We start from the raw sequence: 22347 nt of genomic DNA, 5'->3' as shown, positions 1-22347 counted from the left end.
TTCGCTTAGCGGGCTCGCGATAAATCTGATTTTTCAAGCTACATCCGCTAAGCGACCTTGGCCCGCTTAGCAAACTTGCGATTTTCTGAAAATCAATAACAGCATCCGCTAAGCGACCTGAATCCGCTTAGCGGGCTTGCGATTTCACAGAAAAACCAGAGTGCAACAGACCTGAATCTTCTAAAACACATGCATGCATCAAATTGACAGTAATAAACATATTTAATCATACATTTCATCATTGATTAACAACATAAACAAGATGATACCAAATATTATGATTTATCACTCACAACCCTAAGCCCCAATATTCCCAAACATAACAAATTCCCAAGGTCTCTAACTAAGGACTAACCTTGCTTAAATGGAGGTTGAGATGATATTGTTGCAGTCATGGAACTCCTATCATGGTCAAAGCTTCACCTTCATCTTCATCAAACCCGTAACCACACTTTGACTCACTTTCAAAATGGATCACCCAACTTCAAACTTGTTTATCTCCATCAATAAACAAGATATGAGTACGGATTAATATATAAAATCGAAGGAAATTTGTGCAGAATCCGAATCTTCAAGAATTACCTGAATCGATGTTGTGAGCAAGAAGTTATGACCCGATTAGTGAAGGTTGTACCTAAAGTGCGAAAATGGAGTTGATGAACATGATTTCTTCTTTCTCCCACTTGCTTTCTCTACTCCACTTAACAAAATCTGAGTTTGTAAGCTAAATAACCCTTAAGCACATGAAAATAGAATCTAATGTCCCTTATGCCCTCAAACTAATTCATATTTATCACTTTGCCATGTAGTCTCATTCTAACTATACTATTAGATTCTAACTATCACTACAGAAAAAAAGGCCTCCTACCACGCCCAGAAAACCGAGGCTTTATGCAAAATAACCGTGGCGTAACGCTGAGGCCACGGTTCGGCCACGAAAATCCAACGGTGGAGTATACGGCCGTGGCCAAAAGTAAAGTCCACGGTTTTTTGGTATAGACCACGCCATTTTTACAACCGTGGCATTTTTAGGCCACAGTTTAGGTAGCTTGATTAAGGCCACGGTTTGTATTTGCCATGACTTAATAACTGTGGCTATATTGTAAAGCCACGGTTTCATTTTAACGTTTACGACACAGTATTAGTTCAAGATATAGCCACGATTTGGTTATGACCACCTATTTAAAACCGTTGTTATATGTTATGCATTCTAACCCATTTATCTAGCCACGGTTTATTTCTGTATCATTACATAAATATGTCATTTTATATATATTTATATATATATATATATATATATATATATATATATATATAAATATATATCTATCAATATAAAATTAACAATAAAATTAACATTAAGGTCAAAAGTATGTTTTTTTTGTAGTGCCACTAATAATAGTTGGATACAAGTTTTGATGTCATCCCAAATTCAAAATTCAAAACAACCATGTTAAACACAACCATATTAAACACAAGTTTGGCTCAAAAAAGAGTCATCCCAAAATAACCAAAAAAAGTTCTAATAACTGGCTAGAAAGATAACATAAAACAACTATTCTTCTTGATCTTCTCCTTGCTCTTCTTCCACATCTTCTTCAACATCTTCATCAACATCTTCAGCACAAACTTCTTCCACATCTTCATGTTCATCACAAGCTTCTTCCATATCTTCATCACAATCTGCTTCCTCTCCACCCTACAATAAACATAACATCATTCAACATTCATAAGTGTACTAACCAATAAACATGCATAACACCAATGATGATACAAATCTGCTACTGAAGTAACATGTGTTTGAAACAAACAAATCAATGTTAGTAGCATTCACACAACTCGTACCAACCAATAACACTATAAGCTACAACAGTAAAACAGTAATAGGATGCTTAAAATCAAACCAAATAGAATCTTTAATCATCCATGAAACTTTACATGATTAATGTGATTCCCTTATGCCATTTGGGCCACATAGTACAAACCAATGATGATACTTCAAAACTTCAGTTTAATTGGCACCAGAAAATGAATTACATCAATGTTACTAGCATTCACAAAATTTTTACCAACCAATAACACTATAACAAGATGCTTAAAATCTATAAAACCAATAACACTATAACAAAATTTGTACAACAGTAAAACTGTAACAAGATGTGATCCCTGCATATTGTTCATCCATGATAACCAGTTCAGAAATTCAAGAATCAGTTCAAGTATCAGTTCAGAAATTCAATGATGATTCAGTTTCTTAATGTGATCCCTGCACTTGTTCATCCATGATAACCATACAATTTCAGAAATTCAGTGATAATTCAGTTTCTTAATGTGATCCCTGCACTTGTTCAACCATGATCCCTGCACTTAATGTGCCCTATACAGTTTCTAACTAATTCTTGATAACCGAGTTTCTAATTCAGTGCCCTATACACTTGATAATTCAGTGCCCTATACAGTTTCTAATACAGTTTCTAATTTCAGAAAACACTTGATACAATTTCTAATACAGTTTCTATACAGTTTCTATACAATGCCATATGCTGCAATTTTGTAGTTTAGAGTATACCTGTTCGCAATGCGGAATATGAGTTGATGCAGACGAATGTGGATCAGCAGGAGCAACAGTAGAACTAATGGAACAACCCATAGCACTTGCCATCAAATTAGAGATCTCCTCGTCGCTCATATGTGGGTTTTGTTGCTTCATCATTGTCTTAAATAGCGCCTTCATACCATCCATCTCCCTCTTCATGCCAGCCACTTCATCATTATGCTGCCTTTTAATAACCAGAATTTCTTCTTTTCTTTTAAGCATGGTAGGTGTTATTGTTCTTCCATAGCAACGAACTCGTCCAGATTTTTCTTTCCCAAACAAGGAGTTAAATGTCTCAGATCCAGTTGAATTCTGAACTGATTCTTGAAGCTTAGACTAATTAAAAAATATTCACATTAGAAAATATTCACATTAGAAAAATAAATGATTAAAGGCAAATGTTGATTAAAGGAATAATCTGCCTGGCTTACAATTACACTTGAAGTTTCCTCATCCAGTTGTTTTCCTTTTCGACATTGTCGAGTCTCAATGAACATCTCTGCCTGGCTAACTTCCTTTCCGTCCTCTTTCTTAGCACGCTACATGGGTTGATAATAAACACATCAAAATATGAATCACTCAACCAATACATAATTGTAAATTGAAGGATGTATAAACACCTACCATTTTTGCACGAATCCTCGCAAAGTTTGTTGGGCCCATCCGATGCATATACTTTTGCTTAGCTCTGTTCACAGCATTGATTTTGCTAATTTTGTACATTCAGAAACAGCAAAATTAGGGACAGCAAATGTTAAATTACAGAATTAAATATTAGGGACAGCATTGATCAATTGCTAATTGTTATCTTACTTGGATTTTATTGTTCTTCCAATAGGATATCAATTGCTTGAAATGAACTTCAGGTACGGTCTGGGGACGATGCTTCAATCTTTCACTCATAGTAGTGTACTTTAAAAAAAAACTCTTTTTGAGATCTTTCTTGAAACGCCTCCAAGCATCATTTATGCGAGAGAAAACCGCTCTACTTCCATATTCAGGGATAATGAATTTATCCTACAATAAAAAAAGGTAATTAGTGACAAGTAAATAAGGAACACAACTTATATTTAGATTCACACAGTGACAAATTCCCACTTACAGTGACAAATTCCCATATACGGTCCTTGTTTGCTTTCTTCAAAGCTTTGAAGTTAGTATAAACTAAGGGGCACAAGTCTGAATTCCTTGCGACAGTGCCAAGGAAACAACTCAAATCTGTCACGGTTCGATCATTGGGTCCAATAGGTTCTCCATCATCGTCTAAGACCACCTCTTCACGATCCGCACTCTTTCTAGCATGGATTTTCAAACATTTAGTTGGTCCACGTGTCCCTTTCTTACTTGCCCCTGTGTTAGATAAAATATAATTAGCATGGGATATAAATTTGAATGAAACAATAATAAAGAATAATGCATGACACGAAGCTTAGTACGTACCTTCAGTTTGTTTACTTCCATTTTGCTGAGTGTTTTCTTCTTCACCCATTATATTTTCTTCTTCCTCAAGATTCTCACATTCATCTTCTTCACTATTTTCTCCATTTTCTTTGAGGAATTCTTCAACTGATGTCGATTTACACATTGGGCTTCGTTTTGTCTTCTTCAAGCCACTTCCTTGCTCTGTCCCGGAATTTCCATCAACTTCTACCATTGCCCTTTTCATACGATTCTGGTTTGACCTTGAATCAGCAGTGTCAGCCACCCGTTTCTCCTTAGGTTGCTCCTTTGCACTTGAAGGATTCTGCTTTGCACTTGAAGGATGTTTCTGATTCGCACTCGAAGCTTGTTGCTTAGTAATTGAAACTTGTTACTTAGCACTTGAAAGTTGTTGTTTAGCACTTGAAACTTGTTGCTTAGCACTTGAAACTTGTTGTTTAGCACTTGAAACTTGTTTCTTAGCACTTCCTTGTTGCTGCTTTGCACTTGAAGGATTCTGCTTATCATTTCCTTGTTGCTGCTTGGTCCTTGAATCAACAATTTCAGGCCCTGTTTTTTTAGTAAGTTGCTGCCTGGTCCTTGAAGCAATTTCAGGCCCTGTTTTGGGAATCACTTGCTGCCTGGTTGAATCAGTACATTCAGCCCCTACTTTTCTGGGAGTTGTCTGCCTTGTCCTCATTTTGGTTGGATAAAACACATCGGCCGAACTATCAATCTTTGAAGCAGTAGTTTCAAACTTAGATAAGTTGAAAAGTTCCCTAGATGCAGGCACAAAAGGAGGTCTGATGCCTACTTTACTAGGTCCTTCACGATTATTATTATTTACCATCTCGCATTTGATATCATACTTCTTAGCCAATTCAGCACTGGATCTAAATAGAGGCAACCGAAAATTGGCGGTAACTTGTTCACCCTTTTGTGCGGCAGCCGTCTTCTTTTGCAAGTTTGAAACCTTCTTCATTTTGTGTTAACATGGAAAATATTAAAAGAAACAAAGTTTAACCAATCAACACTAATTTGCAATATTCAAACGGTTAACAATAAATCACTAATCATTAGATCTATGACTAATTCAAAACAAATAAGATTCAGAACATAGTGGATTTACAAAAACAGAAATTAAATAGATTCAACACATAGTGGATTCAACACATAGTGGATTTACAAAAACAGAAATGAAATAGATTCAACACATCCAATCAGTTACATCAGAAATTCTAATGATATTGTCATTCTCCTAATGAATACAACTCATAAAACCAATACATGAAAAGTTCAAATGGAAAATAAAAAAGAAATGTATTTGTTCAATGCCATATCCAATCAGTTACACCAGAAATGAAACAAATTGACATTAGTCCATGAAATCAAATAGGGTATCATCATAATCAAAATCCTCTCCATCACTTTCAGCTTCATTCATTTCATGAGGTGTTTCAGCTATTGTTGCAGGTATGTCTTCCCTAACCCAATTTAATTCACCATCACCATCACTATTTTCTCCACTTTCAGCTTGTAAGTTTGACGGGTCAGCAATGTTAAAGAAATCTCGTGGAACTGTTTGCAGAGCATAATGCCGGTTTGGATCAAAAGGGTCTTGGATATAGTAACATTGATGAACTTGAGAAGGTAGCACAAATGGATCATTCTGATAAATTTTCTTATTGAAACGCACACAAGTAAGTCCGTATTTGTCTTTTTCAACCTCAAACCAATCGCACTTAAACAAAACAAAGTTGAAATTTCCATAGTAGTATAACTCAATTATATCAACAATGGCTCCATAATATGTGATGGGTTCTGTCCTAGGATTTCCATCCTTGGAGCTAGCGAAACTTGAAGTTAGTGAAACTAAAGTTACGCCAGAATTTTGAGTTTTGCGATTTGCATCTCGTTTCCTAGTATGGAACCTATATCCATTAATGACGTAACCTGGATACCTCTTTGCAACAAAATTAGGACCTCTAGAAAGTTTTTCAAGTTGTAATGGCACATCATCATTCTGGGCACGAGTTTTAAACCATTCACTAAATTCTTTACTTTGACTTTTGGCCTTGGTCCACTTCCTTTTGTTAGTGTTTAAATTAACACTTTGATCATGCTCACTACAAAATTCAACAAATTATATGTTAACATATCTCTAATCTTAGGATTAGTAGATAAATACATAGGAGGACAAATAGTTATTGTACTACCTGATGTAAATTTGAACTTCATTGCAATTGAAATAGATGTATCGATGGGCATCATCCTTTGATTTCACATCAAGATGAAAGGGTTCACCTGCCCCCCTAAAGGACGACCGACAGTTGTAAAGTAATCATCTGGATCTGTTTCAAGTGAATCGGTAACATCATAATTCCGACTCTTCCTATTCAACCTTGTATCTACATTGCTATGCAAATACCTTGAGCAAAATGTTATAGCTTCTTCAGCCAGATACCCCTCGGCAATAGAACCTTCAGGATAAGCTCTATTGCGGACATAGTTCTTAAGTTTACACAAGTATCTTTCGGTGGGATACATCCATCGAAATTGAACAGGACCACCCAATCTAACTTCATTTACCAGATGAATAGGCAAGTGAACCATTATGTCAAAGAAACTTGGAGGAAATATCATCTCCAACTGACAAAGTATCTCTACAATCTCATCTTCTAGGTAATCTAAATCTTCCACTTGTATAACTTTTTGACATAGAGAGCGGAAAAAGGAACCAAGACGAATTAGTGGGGTTGCCACCTCCTTGGGCATTGTGCTTCTTACTGCAATTTGCAACAAATAGTGTAACATGAAATGCGCATCATGGCTCTTGTAACCAGATATTTATTTGTCACCAACTTGTACACATTTTGAAATATTTGATGCAGTCCCATCTGGTAACTTGGCAGCCTTTATAACTCCACAAAAAATTGACTTCTCGTGCGGAGTCATTGAGAAACATGCTTTCGCAAACTCTGAACGTCCTCCACCAATCTCCCTTGGATGAAGTCTTTCTCTAATTCCCATTTCTTGCAAATCATAACGGGCTTTAATATGATCTTTTGTCTTCCCCAGGATGTCCAAAAGAGTTCCAACAATACTATCAAATATGTTTTTTTCAATGTGCATTACATCTAAATTATGGCGCAATGTATTTTGAGCCCAGTAAGGCAACTCAAAAAAAATTGACCTCTTCTTCCACGGGCCATCAACTTTCTTCTTATTCTTCTTCCCAAATTCATTATTGAAATCTTTTAAGAGTTCAAGAATTTCTGCCCCGTTTAACATGGATGGTGCAGTCCTATGTTCTTCTTCTCCATTAAATGATTTGACATCGTCTCTCCAAGAATGAGTTCTTGGTAAAAAGGTACGGTGGTCCATATAACACATCTTATGACTGTGTTTGAGGTATAACGAATTGGTGTTAGATTTACAACAGGCACACGCCAATTTTCCTTTGGTGCTCCATCCCGACAACATAGCATAAGCAGGGTAGTCACTAATTGTCCACAGAAGAGCTGCACGCATTTGAAAAGTTTGATTCATTGAAGAATCATATGTCTCTATGCCGGATTCCCATAACTCTTTTAGCTCCTCTATCAGTGGTTGGAGGTAAACATCGATATCGTTGCCTGGAGATTTTGGTCCAGGAATCAACAATGACAACATTGTATATTCAGGTTTCATGGACAGCCAAGGTGGTGTGTTGTATACCATCATCAAGACAGGCCATGTACTATGAGATAAGCTCATGGTCCTAAATGTATTAAACCCATCACTCATTAAGCCAAGTCTTACATTGCGGGACTCACTAGAAAAATCTGGATGGAGCTCATCAAAGTCCTTCCACGCTTTACCATCAGCAGGATGCCTCAATTTTCCATCCTTTGAGCGCTCTTCTTCATGCCATCTCATTGACTCAGCTGTCTTTGAACACATGAACAACCTTTGTAGTCTAGGAATCAATGGAAAGTGCCTCAAAACTTTTGCAGGAACTCTACAGTCATTTTTTGGTTGCTCAGACTCGCATCCTTCAGTTGCAGCATTTTGTTTCCACCGTGAAGCTTCACAAATAGTGCAAGAATTGTCCTTTTCATGCTCCTTCCAAAATAGCATGCAATCGTTTGGGCATGCATCTATCTTCTTATAATCAAGGCCTAAACCACTTATCATGGCTTTTGTCTTGTAAAATGATTCCGGTATGTTCAAATCAAGCATTGCTTCTTTCAATAATTCTAATAGGGCAGTGAATGACGTATTGCTCCAGCCGTGGAGACATTTCAACAAGTAGAGTCGAATCGTGAATGATAACGAAGAGAAGTCTTTGCATCCAGGGTACAGTTCTTGTTCAGCCTCTTTAATCAAATTGTAAAACGTTCTAGCCTCGTCATTGGGACCTTCATGAACTCCGTGTGCTTCTGCCCTATCTCCATATATGTCATGCAATAAGCCAGGAATGTCATCATGTGATCCCTCTTGATCTTCCATCCCATCACCAATTTCCATAGACCTTTGTAGTTTCTCCCCATGGTGCAACCAAACGTCATAACCGTCTAGAAAACCTTTGGCTATTAGGTGATCCCTAATAATATCCCTTGTTTTCCAATATATATTTTTACACTTAGCACAAGGGCATAGAAGTTCACCTCCTTGAGGTCTTCCATTAGTGAAGGCAAAGTCTAAAAATCGAGTAACACCGTTGATGTACTCTTGACTAAACCACGGTAATTTAGTCCACTCTTTGTCCATCACTTGATAATCTATATATTTGAAACACAACACATAACACATTCAAAACACATAACACATTCAAAACTGAATTCATACAAAAAAATGCACTAACAGTACTAAAACATGTGCTGAGCAACCAAAAAATGACAGGGACAGAATTATTGTATATAAATGGAATTAAACTACACAAGCTAGGGACAAAATATTTGCAATAATTATTGTATATACATTATATACCTAACATACAACTAATTAGGTAAGAAAAGCACTAACATGATTACTGATTTATAAAATAAAATTCATTTTTAGACGGCAACGGCATTATATAATCATATACATATAAATCAAAACATTCCATGAGATATACTACCACGTATTAAAATTTATGTGGTGAAGCCTAAAAGAACACAAATTGTTACCTTAAAACAGAGAAATGGAGTCACACACAAATAAAATGGAGTTGCCGCTTTCCTTCGTCTCCTTTGAGGGAATTGAGCTGTATCAATAACAAAAAGGAATCAATAACCACACTGCAGCTATGCTACGCAAGTTAATCATACACAAAATTAGATTTATAAAATTCATAACAGAGTCACACAAATTCATAACAGATTTATAAAATCAATAGCCCTGTGTTTGAAACAAACAAATGCTGCCTTTTAAGTAATCTTCAGTAGCAGTTACACACAAATTCAATCTGCAGTCAAAAGCGATATCATGACTGAGAATACCTGGTCTCAAATACCAGAAGGAGGATTTCATGTTTTTTATAATATTTTCTTTCTCTTTCTGCTACATTCACTAAATATGCATAAGAAACTTCTACAGCTTCATGATTTTTAGTTTACATACTGATAGAAACTTAAAGTATGTAAATTGAATGGCCACTTAAGAGCGCAAGAAGTGTACATACAATTATAGCACAGACTATATATATCAGATACCGAAACTTAAAGTAGACATTTCAATAATTGAATTGTTCTACGCCAAAGAAAAACAACAACTAATTACAACATAAGCGACACTTCCTTACGAGATGCACGAACATTAATAGGACCCAATATAAGTTGATGCAAGAAAATTTAAGAAAACAAACTACTAAGTAGTAGTATGAACAGCAGCCACAATAGTAGTGGCACATCAGTTCATCAAATCAAGTCACTAAAACATACAATCAGTTTTAACATTGAATCCTAAAATTATGTATTGTGGATTGAAAGTAGTTACTAGTTAGTCCCAAATCCCAAGCCAAGAATCAGTTATATCATTCTAGCAAGATTAGTTTTGCCAAAAAAACACTTTTCTACTTAAAGGTCATCAAACACAAATCATTCCGCTACAAAGTACATGTCAAAATCAACTCTAGCAAGATCTAATCCAACACAGAGGAAAGCAGCAGCAAACACAAATCTAAGTGAGCTCAGAAACAAGTTAGAACACTGACCTTAGTGCCAAAAGGACCTTCTGGATGATCTGTTTCAAGAATATTCCTCCCCTAAACAAACAAACAAAAAATACATAATTAAAAACTTCCTTCAAATGAATAATCTATAGTATATTGCAGCATAATGGATCCTCAGAGTAAAATTCATAAATTATCATACACATACACATATCATAATAACAGATATTCTTCTAATAATCACAAGAAATTCAATTCAATTCATGATATTAAGCATAACTAGCATTCTGATTTCGTCCCAAACAGAAAATCAATTTTAGATTTAACAATACTAACAGTCAAATAACGGAAATAGCAGTTAACTTGAATCTAACATACTTTCTCAACCTAAAATCCAGATCAGTTTTCAACCCTACCAAAATCTAACCTAAATCACCATAACAAAATCTAACCTAAACTCAGTGCCTCTCTCAGTTTCAAATCACCATAACAAAATCTAACATAAATAACAACAACAGATGTAACAATGCAGAGATTAGGTCAAAATGAAGCCCTCAGTAGATTAGGTCAAAACAAAACATGCATCAAATCACACTATCCAAACATCAGTAGTAGAATTTGTTTAAACATAGATTAGGTCAAAAAGAAACCCTACCGTATTAGCCTCCAGAAGCTTCGGTACCTCACATGCAAAACAAAATATATATTAGGTCAAAAAAAAATCAGAGGAGACGAGGGAAGATGAGGAACACGAACAGAGAAGAGAATCGTACCCAGATAATCGTACGCAGATGAATAGAGGAAGCCTCCAAAAGCTTTGGTACCTCAACTGCAAAACAAAATATATATTAGGTCCAAACAAAATCAGAGGAGACGATAGAGAAGATGAGGAACACGAACAGAGAATCGTGAGATGAAGAGGGTTAGGGTTCGTGAGATGAAGAGAGTTAGGATTCGTGAGATGAAGAGGGTTAGGGTTCGTGAGATGATTGAGGTTAGTGAGATGAAGATGAAGAAACTAACCTGTAAGCGATGGAGGTGGCAGCAGCGGCGCAACGGCGAAGAGTTTTCAGATAGTTTTGGGAGATGGAGTTTTCAGATAGTGTGAGTGTTTTTGTTCATATGGCTCGTTTCAATGCCTTTGTTTTTTCATTTTTTTTCTTTTTTTTAATTAAAAAAAATAGAAAAGAAAATATTAAAAGATAGAGGGAAACTAAAAAAAAAGGAGGGAACTTTTGGAGGGTTTTTTTTTTGGGTTTTGGCCACAGTTTGAACTGAAAATTATAGGCCTCGGTTTCTTAGTTGCGGCTTAAAATATCTACCGCTATACAGGCCACAGTTTTACACTCCGGATTCAATATTTCTATAACATACGTCTACGCTTTGATAATCATGGCTAAATCATATATGTGGCCACAGTTTCTGAGCTGTGGACAATTTTAGCGTGGCCGTAGGCCAAATTTCTAGTAGTGTATTCCAAATAAAACCTTCTCTTAATAATTTTTAATGATATATTAACACTTAGTTGTCATTAGGTATCACTAATTATTCATACCTTGAGAAATATGGATGTTATATTTATGGAGAATATGGTTAATTAACTTTTATTTAAAATTTTTATTTTAAACTACACACGTATTATAATTGAGATAATCATGCGAGTTAAACACTAATGAAAAATTTATTTTGCATTAAAGGATTTTATAACATCAAAATGAATAGGTGATATATTTTTTTAAATACAAATAAAAATAAAAATAGGGCACCTTATTAATTAGATTAAGAAATCTACTTTTTGATGAGTTATATGTATATTTAGAAATGTTAATTTGTATATATTTGATAATATATTTTTTATCTTGAAAAAAATGAAATTAATAAATACTTAGATGGACTTAATATCTTTTAAATTGTAATTAAGAAAATTATATTGTATTAAAATGTCATTTATGAAATAGGTAAAAGGGAAGATAACATAAGTGAATGTTAATAATAATTTATAATTAAATAATAAATATTTATATGATATAGTTTTAAAAAAAAAGAAATAATAGCAAGATTTTATAATTGGAATGAAAATATGTAACGTAGTTTTAAATTTTTATATAAGTCACAAATTTTTTTAGATTGAAAATAAATAATCCTTATATACTACTTCTTATGGTAGAACTTTATAGCAAATAAAGTAATTATGAATATCAAATTTCTTAAATCAAATTAAAAAAAATAAAGTTCAATACACTTTTTGGTCCTCTTGAAATTTATTTTAGTTCCTTGGCTCCAAAAGATACCATATTAACCAAAAACATATTATATTTTAAAAAGTGCTCCCATCAAAAAATGTTAACAGTAACTTTCTATGTGTCTACATATATAAAAAAATATTTATATTTAACATAAAACTTAATTTGTGATATTTAATTCCATATAATTAGTTGTTAGGTGAATATTAAATATATTCAAATACATCGATGTTAACTTTATATTTAATAAGTCAAGCAAATATATTATAATTAATAATAAAAGATAAAAAATACATATGACTATTTGTAGACACTTAAAAATTAACTACTTTGATTTTCTTTAAAAATAAAGAGTGGTCAGTTATGACAACCTCTTTCAAATTAGTATTGAAAATGACATTGTTGTTTTTTTGTTATTTTCAATGCTCTGGTGGGAAATACCGAAGGATTTAAAATGACAAAAGGAATAAAGGATGAAATAAGAAATCTATCTTCTAATCAAACTACACAAGAAATTCTCATTTTGATCTCCAACAATTTCAATACCAAGAATTTTCTGAGCCTCTCCTAAATCTTTCATAGCAAAAGAATCACTCGAAGTGTTCTTCAACTCTATTATTCTTGAAATATTCTTTCCAACAATTAGCATATCATCCACGTAAAGCAATAGAATAATGAGATCACCTTCGGAGAAATTCCGGAAAAACACACAATGATTGGCCTTGGACATCTTGTACCCATGTTCAATCATCACCGAACTGAACTTTTGATACCATTGGTGAGGTGCTTATTCCAAACTATAAAGACCTTTTTTTTTTTACCATTTTGCAAACATGGTCTTCTTTTCCCTTTTCTAGGAATCCATCTGGTTGCTCCATGTAAATTTCTTCATGTAGATCACCATAAAAGAAAGCCATTTTCACGTCCATTTTATCTATTTCTAAATCAAGACAAGCGACTATCCAAAAAACCATTAGAATAGATTTCATCTTCACAATCGGAGCAAAAATCTTGCCAAAATCAACACCTTCCCGTTGTTTAAAACCTTTTACCATCAAACAGCCTTGAATCTTCTTTGAGAAGTACACTCATCTTGCTTAATACAATTAACCCATTTATTCTTAAATTCTCTCTTACCATTTGGAAACTTCACTAACTCAAAGGTTTAATTCTCATGAAGCGATTGCATTTCATCCTCCATGACATCCATCCACTCCTTTCTGTTCTCATCCTCTAAAACTACTTTGAAGCTTTCGGGTTCTCCACTGTCGGTAAGAAAAAAAATACTCGTTTGAGGGGTATCGAATGGAAGGTCTTTTATCACGAGTAGACCACCTCAACTCATTAGAAGCAATAAGTTGCTCATTAGAAGACCATGTTTGCAAAATGGTAAAAAAGGTCTTTATAGTTTTAAATAACCACCTCGCCGATGGAACAACTACGAAAGTGATAGGGGCAGGAGCAATAGTAGTTGAGTCTGTATCAACCATTTCTTCATCTTCAAAAATTGGATCTTTATTTTCAACTTTGTCAATGTCCTCAATGGTTTAATCAACCATGAATACGACTTAACGACTACGAATAAGCTTCTGTTGAACCATATCAAAGAATCGATACCCAAACTCATCAAGTCTATACCCAACAAACACATATTTCTTTGACTTCTCATCCAATTATGATCTCTCATGCTTCGGAATATGCACATAAGACATGCACCCAAACACCCAAAGATGGTTGTAGGAAACATCTTTTACCACTCCAAACATGATTTGGAACATCAAACTTTTACGGAACACATGTAGTGAGGTTTAAAAGATGCACAACCATACTTAATGCTTCTCCCCAAAAGTATTTCGACAACTTTGATTGAGAAAGTAAACATATCACCATTTCCATCAACATTCTATTCATTCTTTCGGCTAACCCATTCATTTGTGGTGTCTTTGGAGGATAATTTTGATTGTGTATACCTTGGTCTTGACAATATTTGTCGAAAGGACCTATATACTTTCCCCCGTTACCGGTTCAGATACACTTGATATTTTTCCCCGTTTCTCTTTTAACCGATGCTTGAAACGACTTGAAGGTATCTAACACTTGATCTTTTGTCTTCATGGTATAAGCCCACATTTTTCGAGAAAAATTATCAATGAAAATCACAAAATAATATGTACCACCAAGTAACCGTATCTTCATCGGACCACACACATCAGAATGTACTTGAAATTCTGGTATGACATAACTCAGATGTCCTATAGGATGTCGAGACATATGATCTGACAGAAAATATGGCAAGGTGTATAACAGATAAAACATGTACTAAAAAGATAAATAACACACGAGATTTGTTAACCTAGTCCAGTCTAACTACCTAGTATGGGGGCTACCAAGCCAAAAGAAGATTCCACTATCAGTAGTACTATTTTATGTAACTAACCTCTGGTTTACAGATAAACAACCTCTGGTTTACCTAGTAATGACTCAATGCAACCTTTATCTTAGAACTCTATCTAAGAGAAGAGAACCTCTTCTCACTCCCTAGTGATACCTAACTGTTACAACCCTGTAACAGCTATTCAGACAACAACAGGAAGACACACATCCTCGACCTAACCAGGACCTAAAGCTAAACTCCAACATTTATAACTTTACTCCTAATCAAGAACAACAACTTGGAGTTGCTTCAAAGCTTCCTCCAAGAATAATACTCAACTCATTTCCTACAGGTTTCTGAGTGAGAACAGAGTGACCATCTCACAGCCTGTGTGGTTCACTTAACCATCCCTTCTAGAGAGTGACACAGTGACAAAGCCCTAGTATTTCTACATCTTGGACCTGTACATAACTAGGATACGAACCCTTTTATTTATAACCTATACCAAAATGGATTTAGGCTTCTTATCACAACTAATTCGCTGTTACAAATCAGCAGTAACTTCTACTGTAAACAAGGTCTTCATTCTTTAGTTTCCTAAATAATCTCTATATTTAGAAACTGTATATTCTTCAAATATTCTCACTTGATTCTTCTGATCTTTAAATCTACGCCACATAGAATTTCATAATATTCTTTAAATATTTTGCTTCTGTTAATTTTGATCTGAATCTCATTAATCCAACAACAGGCGCGATGTCGAATGCTCCCTCATAGGACATCTCATACGACATGTTGTTCCAGATGTTGAAACACTTCAACACAACATGTCTCAATATTCAATAGGGCTTCTTGTTGTACATGTTCTTATTAGCAAGTATATACATCCTATTTTACACTATTGCTGCATTTATTTGTTTTACAAAAATTAATGTCAATCCTAAAAAGGAACTTACAATCTCCCCCTTTGGAAAATTTTGGCTAAAACAAATAATTAAAAACTATAATCCAGGAGATTACAACAATACAAAAATTATATCTATCAACAGTAGTATTCAGAAGCTACTGCACATAGAAACAGATCTTCAGTTTTGAAATAATGTTACAATATTTTGTTCGACATCTTCTTTGCAGCACTCTGAATGAACTCCATTGCAACAACACCAAAGAACAACAGCTTATGGATTAAAGGAATGAAATTCCTGAAGTTGTTTGGTGCACACGAGGAAGAAGATAGTAGAAGACAACTTTCACTCCCCTCAAACTAGGAACCTATTCTTAACATAGAAGACCCATGGTGGCATAAGAGAACCTTCACTAGTAATTGAATCAACAACCAAGTGTCCATCAGGGACAAACTCGGAAACCCGATGCCAAATCAACCACCTTCCCTGGTAACTTAGAACACGGATCACAATTGTGTTCATAACTCATATCACGGGTCACAATTGTATTCATAACTCAGATCAGATGTAACAAAAACAATTCAAACAGACTTATGATGGAATATATGATTTGACATGTTTGAACAATAGCTGTGAATACAAACTTCGGGCTGAACATTTGAGCAATAAACCCTTTCTCCCTTTTTGGCCTTCACAAAACCAAGACATCATACCAAGATATACCAAGACATCTTTCTGGCTCTCCAAACTCCAATTTTCTCTCTCTAAGGATCCCACAGATAACACATAGTTTCTCTCCTTTAAAAGATGCTCTACAGAAATAACATAACAAAACCATTTCTCCCTCTTTTTAGCCATAATACGACAAAGACTTCTTTCTAGAAGGAGAAATAACTATAGCAGAGGAAACATAACACCATGGATAACATCTTCACAAAGAAGGAGAAAAAAACTGAAATCATGATGCACATGAGGAAGAAAATATCTGATACTCCACCTCATACTGAGAACTATGCTACGACTCAGACAGACACAACATCCTATTTCAAAGCATAATAGGAAACTAAAACAAAAACAAACTAACACTTGAACTACCCATTCACATACATAGAGAACCAGACCACTATATTGGATAACTCAAAACACAAGACACAATTTGTGTTCGTAACTCAAAAACAAGACACAAAAAAAACTTGCAACAACTGTAAAACTAACAGACTCAGAATAGAACATTATATTCGTCATCTTTGAAAACAACTGTAAAGACTGACCTCAGACTCAACAACATATGAACACTACCCTTTTTCCCTATGTTTTCCATAAGATGACAAACATAACCTTCATAGACTTTATACTTACTCATATCCGAACGAAGGATATGAGAACACAACAAACAAAGACACAAACAAAAGTGAAGGAAAGAAAAAGAAAAAAGGACACTCTAAATACCTGAGCAACCAAAATAACGCACCTATACTGTAACAACTGTCTTGGTCAAGAAACGCCACTTCAACAAAAACCGCATCAGGTAAATTTGTGCATCGGCCAAAAGAAATGAATACTTTTGAATCAGTTTTTCTGGAAATGATGGTTTCCAAAACATGCAAATTAGTCATAACACGTGATACACACCATCATGACACATCTTGGATAAAACGTTTAAGAATGATCCTTGTTGGTCTTCAAGGATAAAACATGTCTTGAGATATGTCGTGACTTCATGTTCGAAATTGTCCTCCTAGCTTGAAAAGATTAGTCCTTGAACGACTTTCCCTAAGTTTGAAAGCAGAAGTACACTATCTTTGCTGATCTCAATACCTCTTCGAATTCTACAGAGAAAAATAAATTCTCCCAGACTCCCTGTAATCTCTCAGAGTCCATCTTGAGACACGTGAGATCAAATGATTAAACCAATGATCTTCATATAGTTCAACCATATATGCCCTGTCAAGCATACTGAAATGTCACGACATGTTGTCTGACATTTCCATCCCACAACTGCATTACTGCAGCTCCAGTCCATGAACAGGTCCAATACTTCTACTGTTAAAGGAAACAATGCTTCAGTTGAAGATGAACCTTGAAGCACAAGATGAAGAATCCTAAGGGACTTTATCTTCCCATAGAGTAGGGTAACCGTTATTACATACTCCTGGTTGGATATACCATCTGAGTATGACTTCATACTATAAAATCAGTCCTGACTTTTATAGATCCAAGACCAACAGTTCCTTGAGAGAGATATTAAGTACCCTGAGTTGTCCATATAATATGAACACTTATGATTCGTGCCCCTATACCTCCACACATGTTGTCATGACTCTTTTGGTGGCTAAGATGTCATGCAATCATAGTCTGAGACCAACCTCCAACCATTTCTTAGTATGCATAAAAGCTTTACTAAGATTCAGACTCTCTAACTATAGTAGAAGGAATACCCCTTAAACAACATGTTGATCAAATCAACCTTTTACAATCACTAGTAGTTCTTGATACTAGTAAAGTCTTCAAAACATCATAGTAGTAATGCATTTCCTGAGCATACTACTCTAAACAAAATCAGAATCTTCTTATTCTAACCCATATATGGAACTGCCACTTCTGAACGTGGTGTCTGAATATTAAGATTCATGGCCCCAAGCCTCTTCCACAGACTTGTCCTTAAACTCTGCTCCAAAACATTATACTTTCTTAGCTGAGGAGGCAATAAAAACTCTCGAGATGATGTTCCAACATTTTATACGACATCATACATTCTTACTATGGTTCTGGGGGTAACATCCATAGTCACAGCAGCCAAAACTTCCCTCTATAAGGTATCTAGAACAAACTTCAGTAGGCATGACACTAATTTAATATATAGACTATTCAAAGAAGTTTGTTTCCCCTATCCTTCAAAACACAAATGCCCTTCAAAAACATGTCATAACATCACTTCTGACATTATATCAACCCTAGACTAGGGGATCTCCTTCAATAACTTCTGAGGGAACTCTAAGAGAATCATACATTCTCCTCCTCGTGGGCAATCAATAACAAAAATCAGGAGCATCAAACACTGTGGTTGGATCACAATACTCCTCTCAAACAATATCTATTCTAAGGCCACAAACAAGAATCCATGAATCTGGTTCCTTTGATCAAAAGGATCCTCCAGATATGAGCTCATTCTTCATACATAAAGGGTCTAGTGGAGATGCATGCCTTTATGAGTTCTTCTCAAGAACTTAAAGATCGACTTTTATACTCCCATATACCCTTTGTAATACGGTGGGAGAACTAACTTTTTTAAAAATGTTGCAGATAATAAGATGTTAGACGCTGGCCTTAGGATCTAGAGGGGGGGTGAATAGATCGTTCACAGTTTTACGGAGTTAAACGACTTTTCAGTGGAAGTGATTCTGAATCGACTCGCGTCTATTCCGAACCACTATCGAAACGATTGTATATGTGTTTAAAACCAGTCGAAGACTTGAGATAAGTGATAAGAGTATATGTTGCAGAATCAAAGCGTTGCTCTTATTGAAAATCAGATTAACTTCTTGTATGATGGACAATGTTTGCAATGCAGTAAGAGTGATAGAAACAAATATACAAACACTTGGTGATAATGATCAAATTGATGGTGATTCAATATGTGATGGATTGTGATGTTTATATAGGTTCTTAATTCACAATCTTAACACTCGAATCGTTGATCAATTTGCTATTATAACCAAATATGAACAGAATGTAAATGAAAAAGTAAAAGCGACAAGAACACGATATTTGTTTAGGCAGTTCGTCGATCGTCCTCGCTACGACTACGTCTGCCCCCAATTCCAAATTGAAATTGGGTAATCTTTCATTAATGTTGAAAGTAGTATATACAAAGAAGATAACAAAGCGATAAACGATAAACCAATTATGTCGATCCTTTGAATCTTCTTCCCCCTTAATCTTAAGCAAGATCAAGGTTATCCAAGAGCTTCACTTTGATTCCCTTCTGCAGTGTCTTGATTCCTTGAACTCCCCGTTCCTCAATCGTTACACTCAGCCGAATCCTTAATGAACGCCTCTTGATAAAAACCCCCAAGAACCACCCGTCGTGGAGGACAAAACCCGCAGATTTTATTCACCAACAAACCCCACAAACCTTCACCCACTAGGAATCTTCAATTCCGTTCCATGGACGTTATCGAACTCATCACTAACCCGCAACGCAAGAATGATTATGTGTAATTGTGTTGGAGATGATGAAGAACGAAGATGAGAAGCGTTTGTGTATCTTTCAGTCGTTGGTGTTACTTTGAATAATGAACCTTGGACAATATATATGATAGCTTGACAGTTGGAGATGAGAGAAACAGAATTTTTGGCATTCTTGATCAGTTAGGTCGACCTCTTGTAGAGCTTAGGTCGACCTAGCAGTGCTTGCAGAATTTTGCTCCCAGTTAGGTCGACCTGTTTAAGGAGTAGGTCGACCAGAATCCTCTTCAAATGCATTCTGGGGACATTTTCTCAGATTAGGTCGACCTAGTTGTTGTGTAGGTCGACCTAGCAGACTGGTATGTAAATTTCATCAATTTAGGTCGACCTAGATGATGTGTGAGTCGACCTAGTAGAAGTATATGGATTTTTCTCCATTTTAGGTCGACCTAGGTTGACAGTAGGTCGACCTAACTGCTGCTTTTCTGCATTCTTCTTGTTTTGCTTGTGTTGAGTCAACCTATAAGCATAATAGGTCGACCTGTTCTGACATGAGTGATCAATGCTTGCTTTTCTTTGAGTTTTCTGCTTCCACCTTGTTGCTTGTATGCTTATTGAGTTTGCCATGAATCAAAAACATCTTTGTGATTGTAATCTTGTATTCACATACTCCCCCTTTTTGATGATGGCAAACCAGTAGTCGAGGCTTTGGTAGTAAGAGATAAAGACTCAACAAAGCTCCCCCGTACATTCAGCATCTATTTCTCAACAAGGCAATCTCTCAACAAAGCTCCCCCGTACACTCAGCATCTATCTCCCCCTTTGTCAACATCAAAAAGAGATACAACGAAAATAGAAGAGTAACGAGAGAAACATAGATAAAATGCTAGCATTCATAAAAAGGTAGCCAGTGATAGCATGAGAGTCAAATGAGCAAGAGCGATATGTGTATGAAGTCACTATAAGCATGTTAATTGATAGCATATTATAGTATCAATAATATTTTTGGAAGTGAACAACAATAACGTTACCGCTTTCTCAACTTTAATGGCAGCCTTTAATCAATGTGGAATGACGCCTGGCTAGATGATGAACTACCTTTACGCTAAGAAAAATGTTAGCAAAAGAGAACATATATATATATATATATAAAGTAAAGGAATAATATTAAGAGAGAACAAACGTAATTAGCCCAAATTAGAGATATCGAGTATCCCTAATTCCCTACGAATGTTGAAGTATTGCTCCGTTGCTAGAGGTTTGGTGAAGATGTCAGCTAGTTGCTTCTTGCTTTCTACATGTTCAAATGTAACGTCTCCTTTCTCTACATGATCTCGTAGAAAGTGATGTCTTATTTCAATATGCTTGGTACGTGAGTGTAAGACAGGATTTTTACTCAAGTTTATGGCACTTGTGTTATCGCACATGATAGGTATGCGATCAAGCTTAATACCAAAGTCAAAAAGTTGTTGCTTGAGCCATAATATTTGTGCACAGCAGCTTCCAGCAGCTACATATTCTGCCTCAGCAGTAGATAATGCAACCGATACTTGTTTCTTGCTATGCCAACTTATCAATGAATTTGAGAATAGATGACACGCTCCACTGGTGCTTTTTCTATCGGATTTGCAGCCAGCAAAATCTGAATCGGAGAATCCTACCAAATGACACTCATTTCCCTTTGGATACCATAGGCCATATGTAGTAGTTCCACGTAAGTATCGCATAATTCTTTTGACAGCTTTCAAGTGAGATTCTTTTGGACAAGATTGATATCTTGCACACATACACACACTAAACATGATGTCTGGTCTTGAGGCAGTAAGATACAATAGTGAACCTATCATACCTCGGTATAATTTCACGTCAACCTCTTTACCTTTCTCATCTTTGTCTAGATTAGTATTTGTTGCCATAGGTGTGTCAATTTCTTTTGCTTCACTCATTCCAAATCTTTTGAGCAGCTCCGTACAGTATTTAGTTTGATTCACAAACATTCCATGACTGAGTTGCTTGATTTGTAGGCCAAGGAAGAAATTTAGCTCACCCATGAGACTCATCTCAAATTCACTCTGCATAAGCTTAGAAAAATCTTTGACAAGTTTTGCATTAGTCGACCCAAATATAATGTCATCTACATAAATTTGGACTAAGAGAATATCTTTATCTTTTCTTTTAATAAAGAGAGTAGTGTCAACTTTACCCCTAGAGTACCCTTGACTAAGGAGAAATTTGCTCAAACGTTCGTACCAAGCCCGAGGGGCTTGTTTAAGACCGTATAGAGCACGTTTCAGCTTATAGACATGAGTTGGATACATGTAATTCTCAAAGCCGGGTTGCTGAGCAACATAGACTTCTTCATTTATATAGCCATTTAGAAAGGCACTTTTAACATCCATTTGGAATAGTTTGAAGTCTTTAGAACAAGCATAAGCAAGTAAGAGACGAATAGCTTCGAGACGTGCTACAGGAGCGTATGTCTCTTC

The 22347-nt window shown here is 35.5% G+C and overlaps 3 protein-coding genes and 1 long non-coding RNA gene across 4 annotated transcripts; all 4 read right to left on the bottom strand.

Moving 5' to 3' along the window:
- Positions 1-1358: 1358 nt before the first annotated feature.
- On the bottom strand, positions 1359-2886 carry LOC131621400 (uncharacterized). The gene is made up of 2 exons (XM_058892442.1): positions 2570-2886; positions 1359-1699 (listed from the first exon to the last, which is right to left on the bottom strand). The coding sequence occupies exons 1-2, from the start codon at positions 2816-2818 to the stop codon at positions 1556-1558; spliced, it is 393 nt and encodes a 130-aa protein (XP_058748425.1). The 5' UTR covers positions 2819-2886; the 3' UTR covers positions 1359-1555.
- Positions 2887-3400: 514 nt separating this feature from the next.
- Positions 3401-4997, bottom strand: LOC131661525 (uncharacterized). The gene is made up of 4 exons (XM_058931100.1): positions 4446-4997; positions 4037-4364; positions 3699-3946; positions 3401-3613 (listed from the first exon to the last, which is right to left on the bottom strand). Exons 1-4 carry the CDS (start codon positions 4995-4997, stop codon positions 3401-3403), a joined length of 1341 nt encoding a protein of 446 aa, XP_058787083.1.
- Positions 4998-6862: 1865 nt separating this feature from the next.
- LOC131661515 (uncharacterized) lies at positions 6863-8767 on the bottom strand. Its single transcript, XM_058931089.1, has one exon. It carries the CDS (start codon positions 8765-8767, stop codon positions 6863-6865), a length of 1905 nt encoding a protein of 634 aa, XP_058787072.1.
- Positions 8768-9943: 1176 nt separating this feature from the next.
- LOC131621395 (uncharacterized) lies at positions 9944-11621 on the bottom strand. Its single transcript, XR_009289559.1, has 4 exons — positions 11175-11621; positions 10925-10980; positions 10807-10824; positions 9944-10244 (listed from the first exon to the last, which is right to left on the bottom strand). It is a non-coding gene; the product is annotated as an uncharacterized LOC131621395 (long non-coding RNA).
- Positions 11622-22347: the final 10726 nt, after the last annotated feature.

The sequence above is a fragment of the Vicia villosa genome, linkage group LG1, assembly GCF_029867415.1.
Source record: "Vicia villosa cultivar HV-30 ecotype Madison, WI linkage group LG1, Vvil1.0, whole genome shotgun sequence".
Classification (NCBI taxonomy): domain Eukaryota; kingdom Viridiplantae; phylum Streptophyta; class Magnoliopsida; order Fabales; family Fabaceae; genus Vicia; species Vicia villosa.
Note: the sequence above shows the minus strand (reverse complement) of the source record. Positions and strands in the feature narration are given on the sequence as shown.

Bases quoted from the DNA above. Each gene is read 5' to 3' on its own strand.
- LOC131621400 (XM_058892442.1), bottom strand. From the start codon at position 2,818: ATGCTTAAAAGAAAAGAAGAAATTCTGGTTATTAAAAGGCAGCATAAT. The intron at 1,700-2,569 runs GTATACTCTAAA...TGTTTATTGTAG, and splicing joins ATATTCCGCATTGCGAACAG to GGTGGAGAGGAAGCAGATTG.
- LOC131661525 (XM_058931100.1), bottom strand. From the start codon at position 4,997: ATGAAGAAGGTTTCAAACTTGCAAAAGAAGACGGCTGCCGCACAAAAG. The intron at 4,365-4,445 runs GTTTCAAGTGCT...AGTGCGAATCAG, and splicing joins TTTCAAGTGCTAAGCAACAA to AAACATCCTTCAAGTGCAAA. The intron at 3,614-3,698 runs GTAAGTGGGAAT...TTTTTATTGTAG, and splicing joins GTATATGGGAATTTGTCACT to GATAAATTCATTATCCCTGA.
- LOC131661515 (XM_058931089.1), bottom strand. From the start codon at position 8,767: ATGGACAAAGAGTGGACTAAATTACCGTGGTTTAGTCAAGAGTACATC.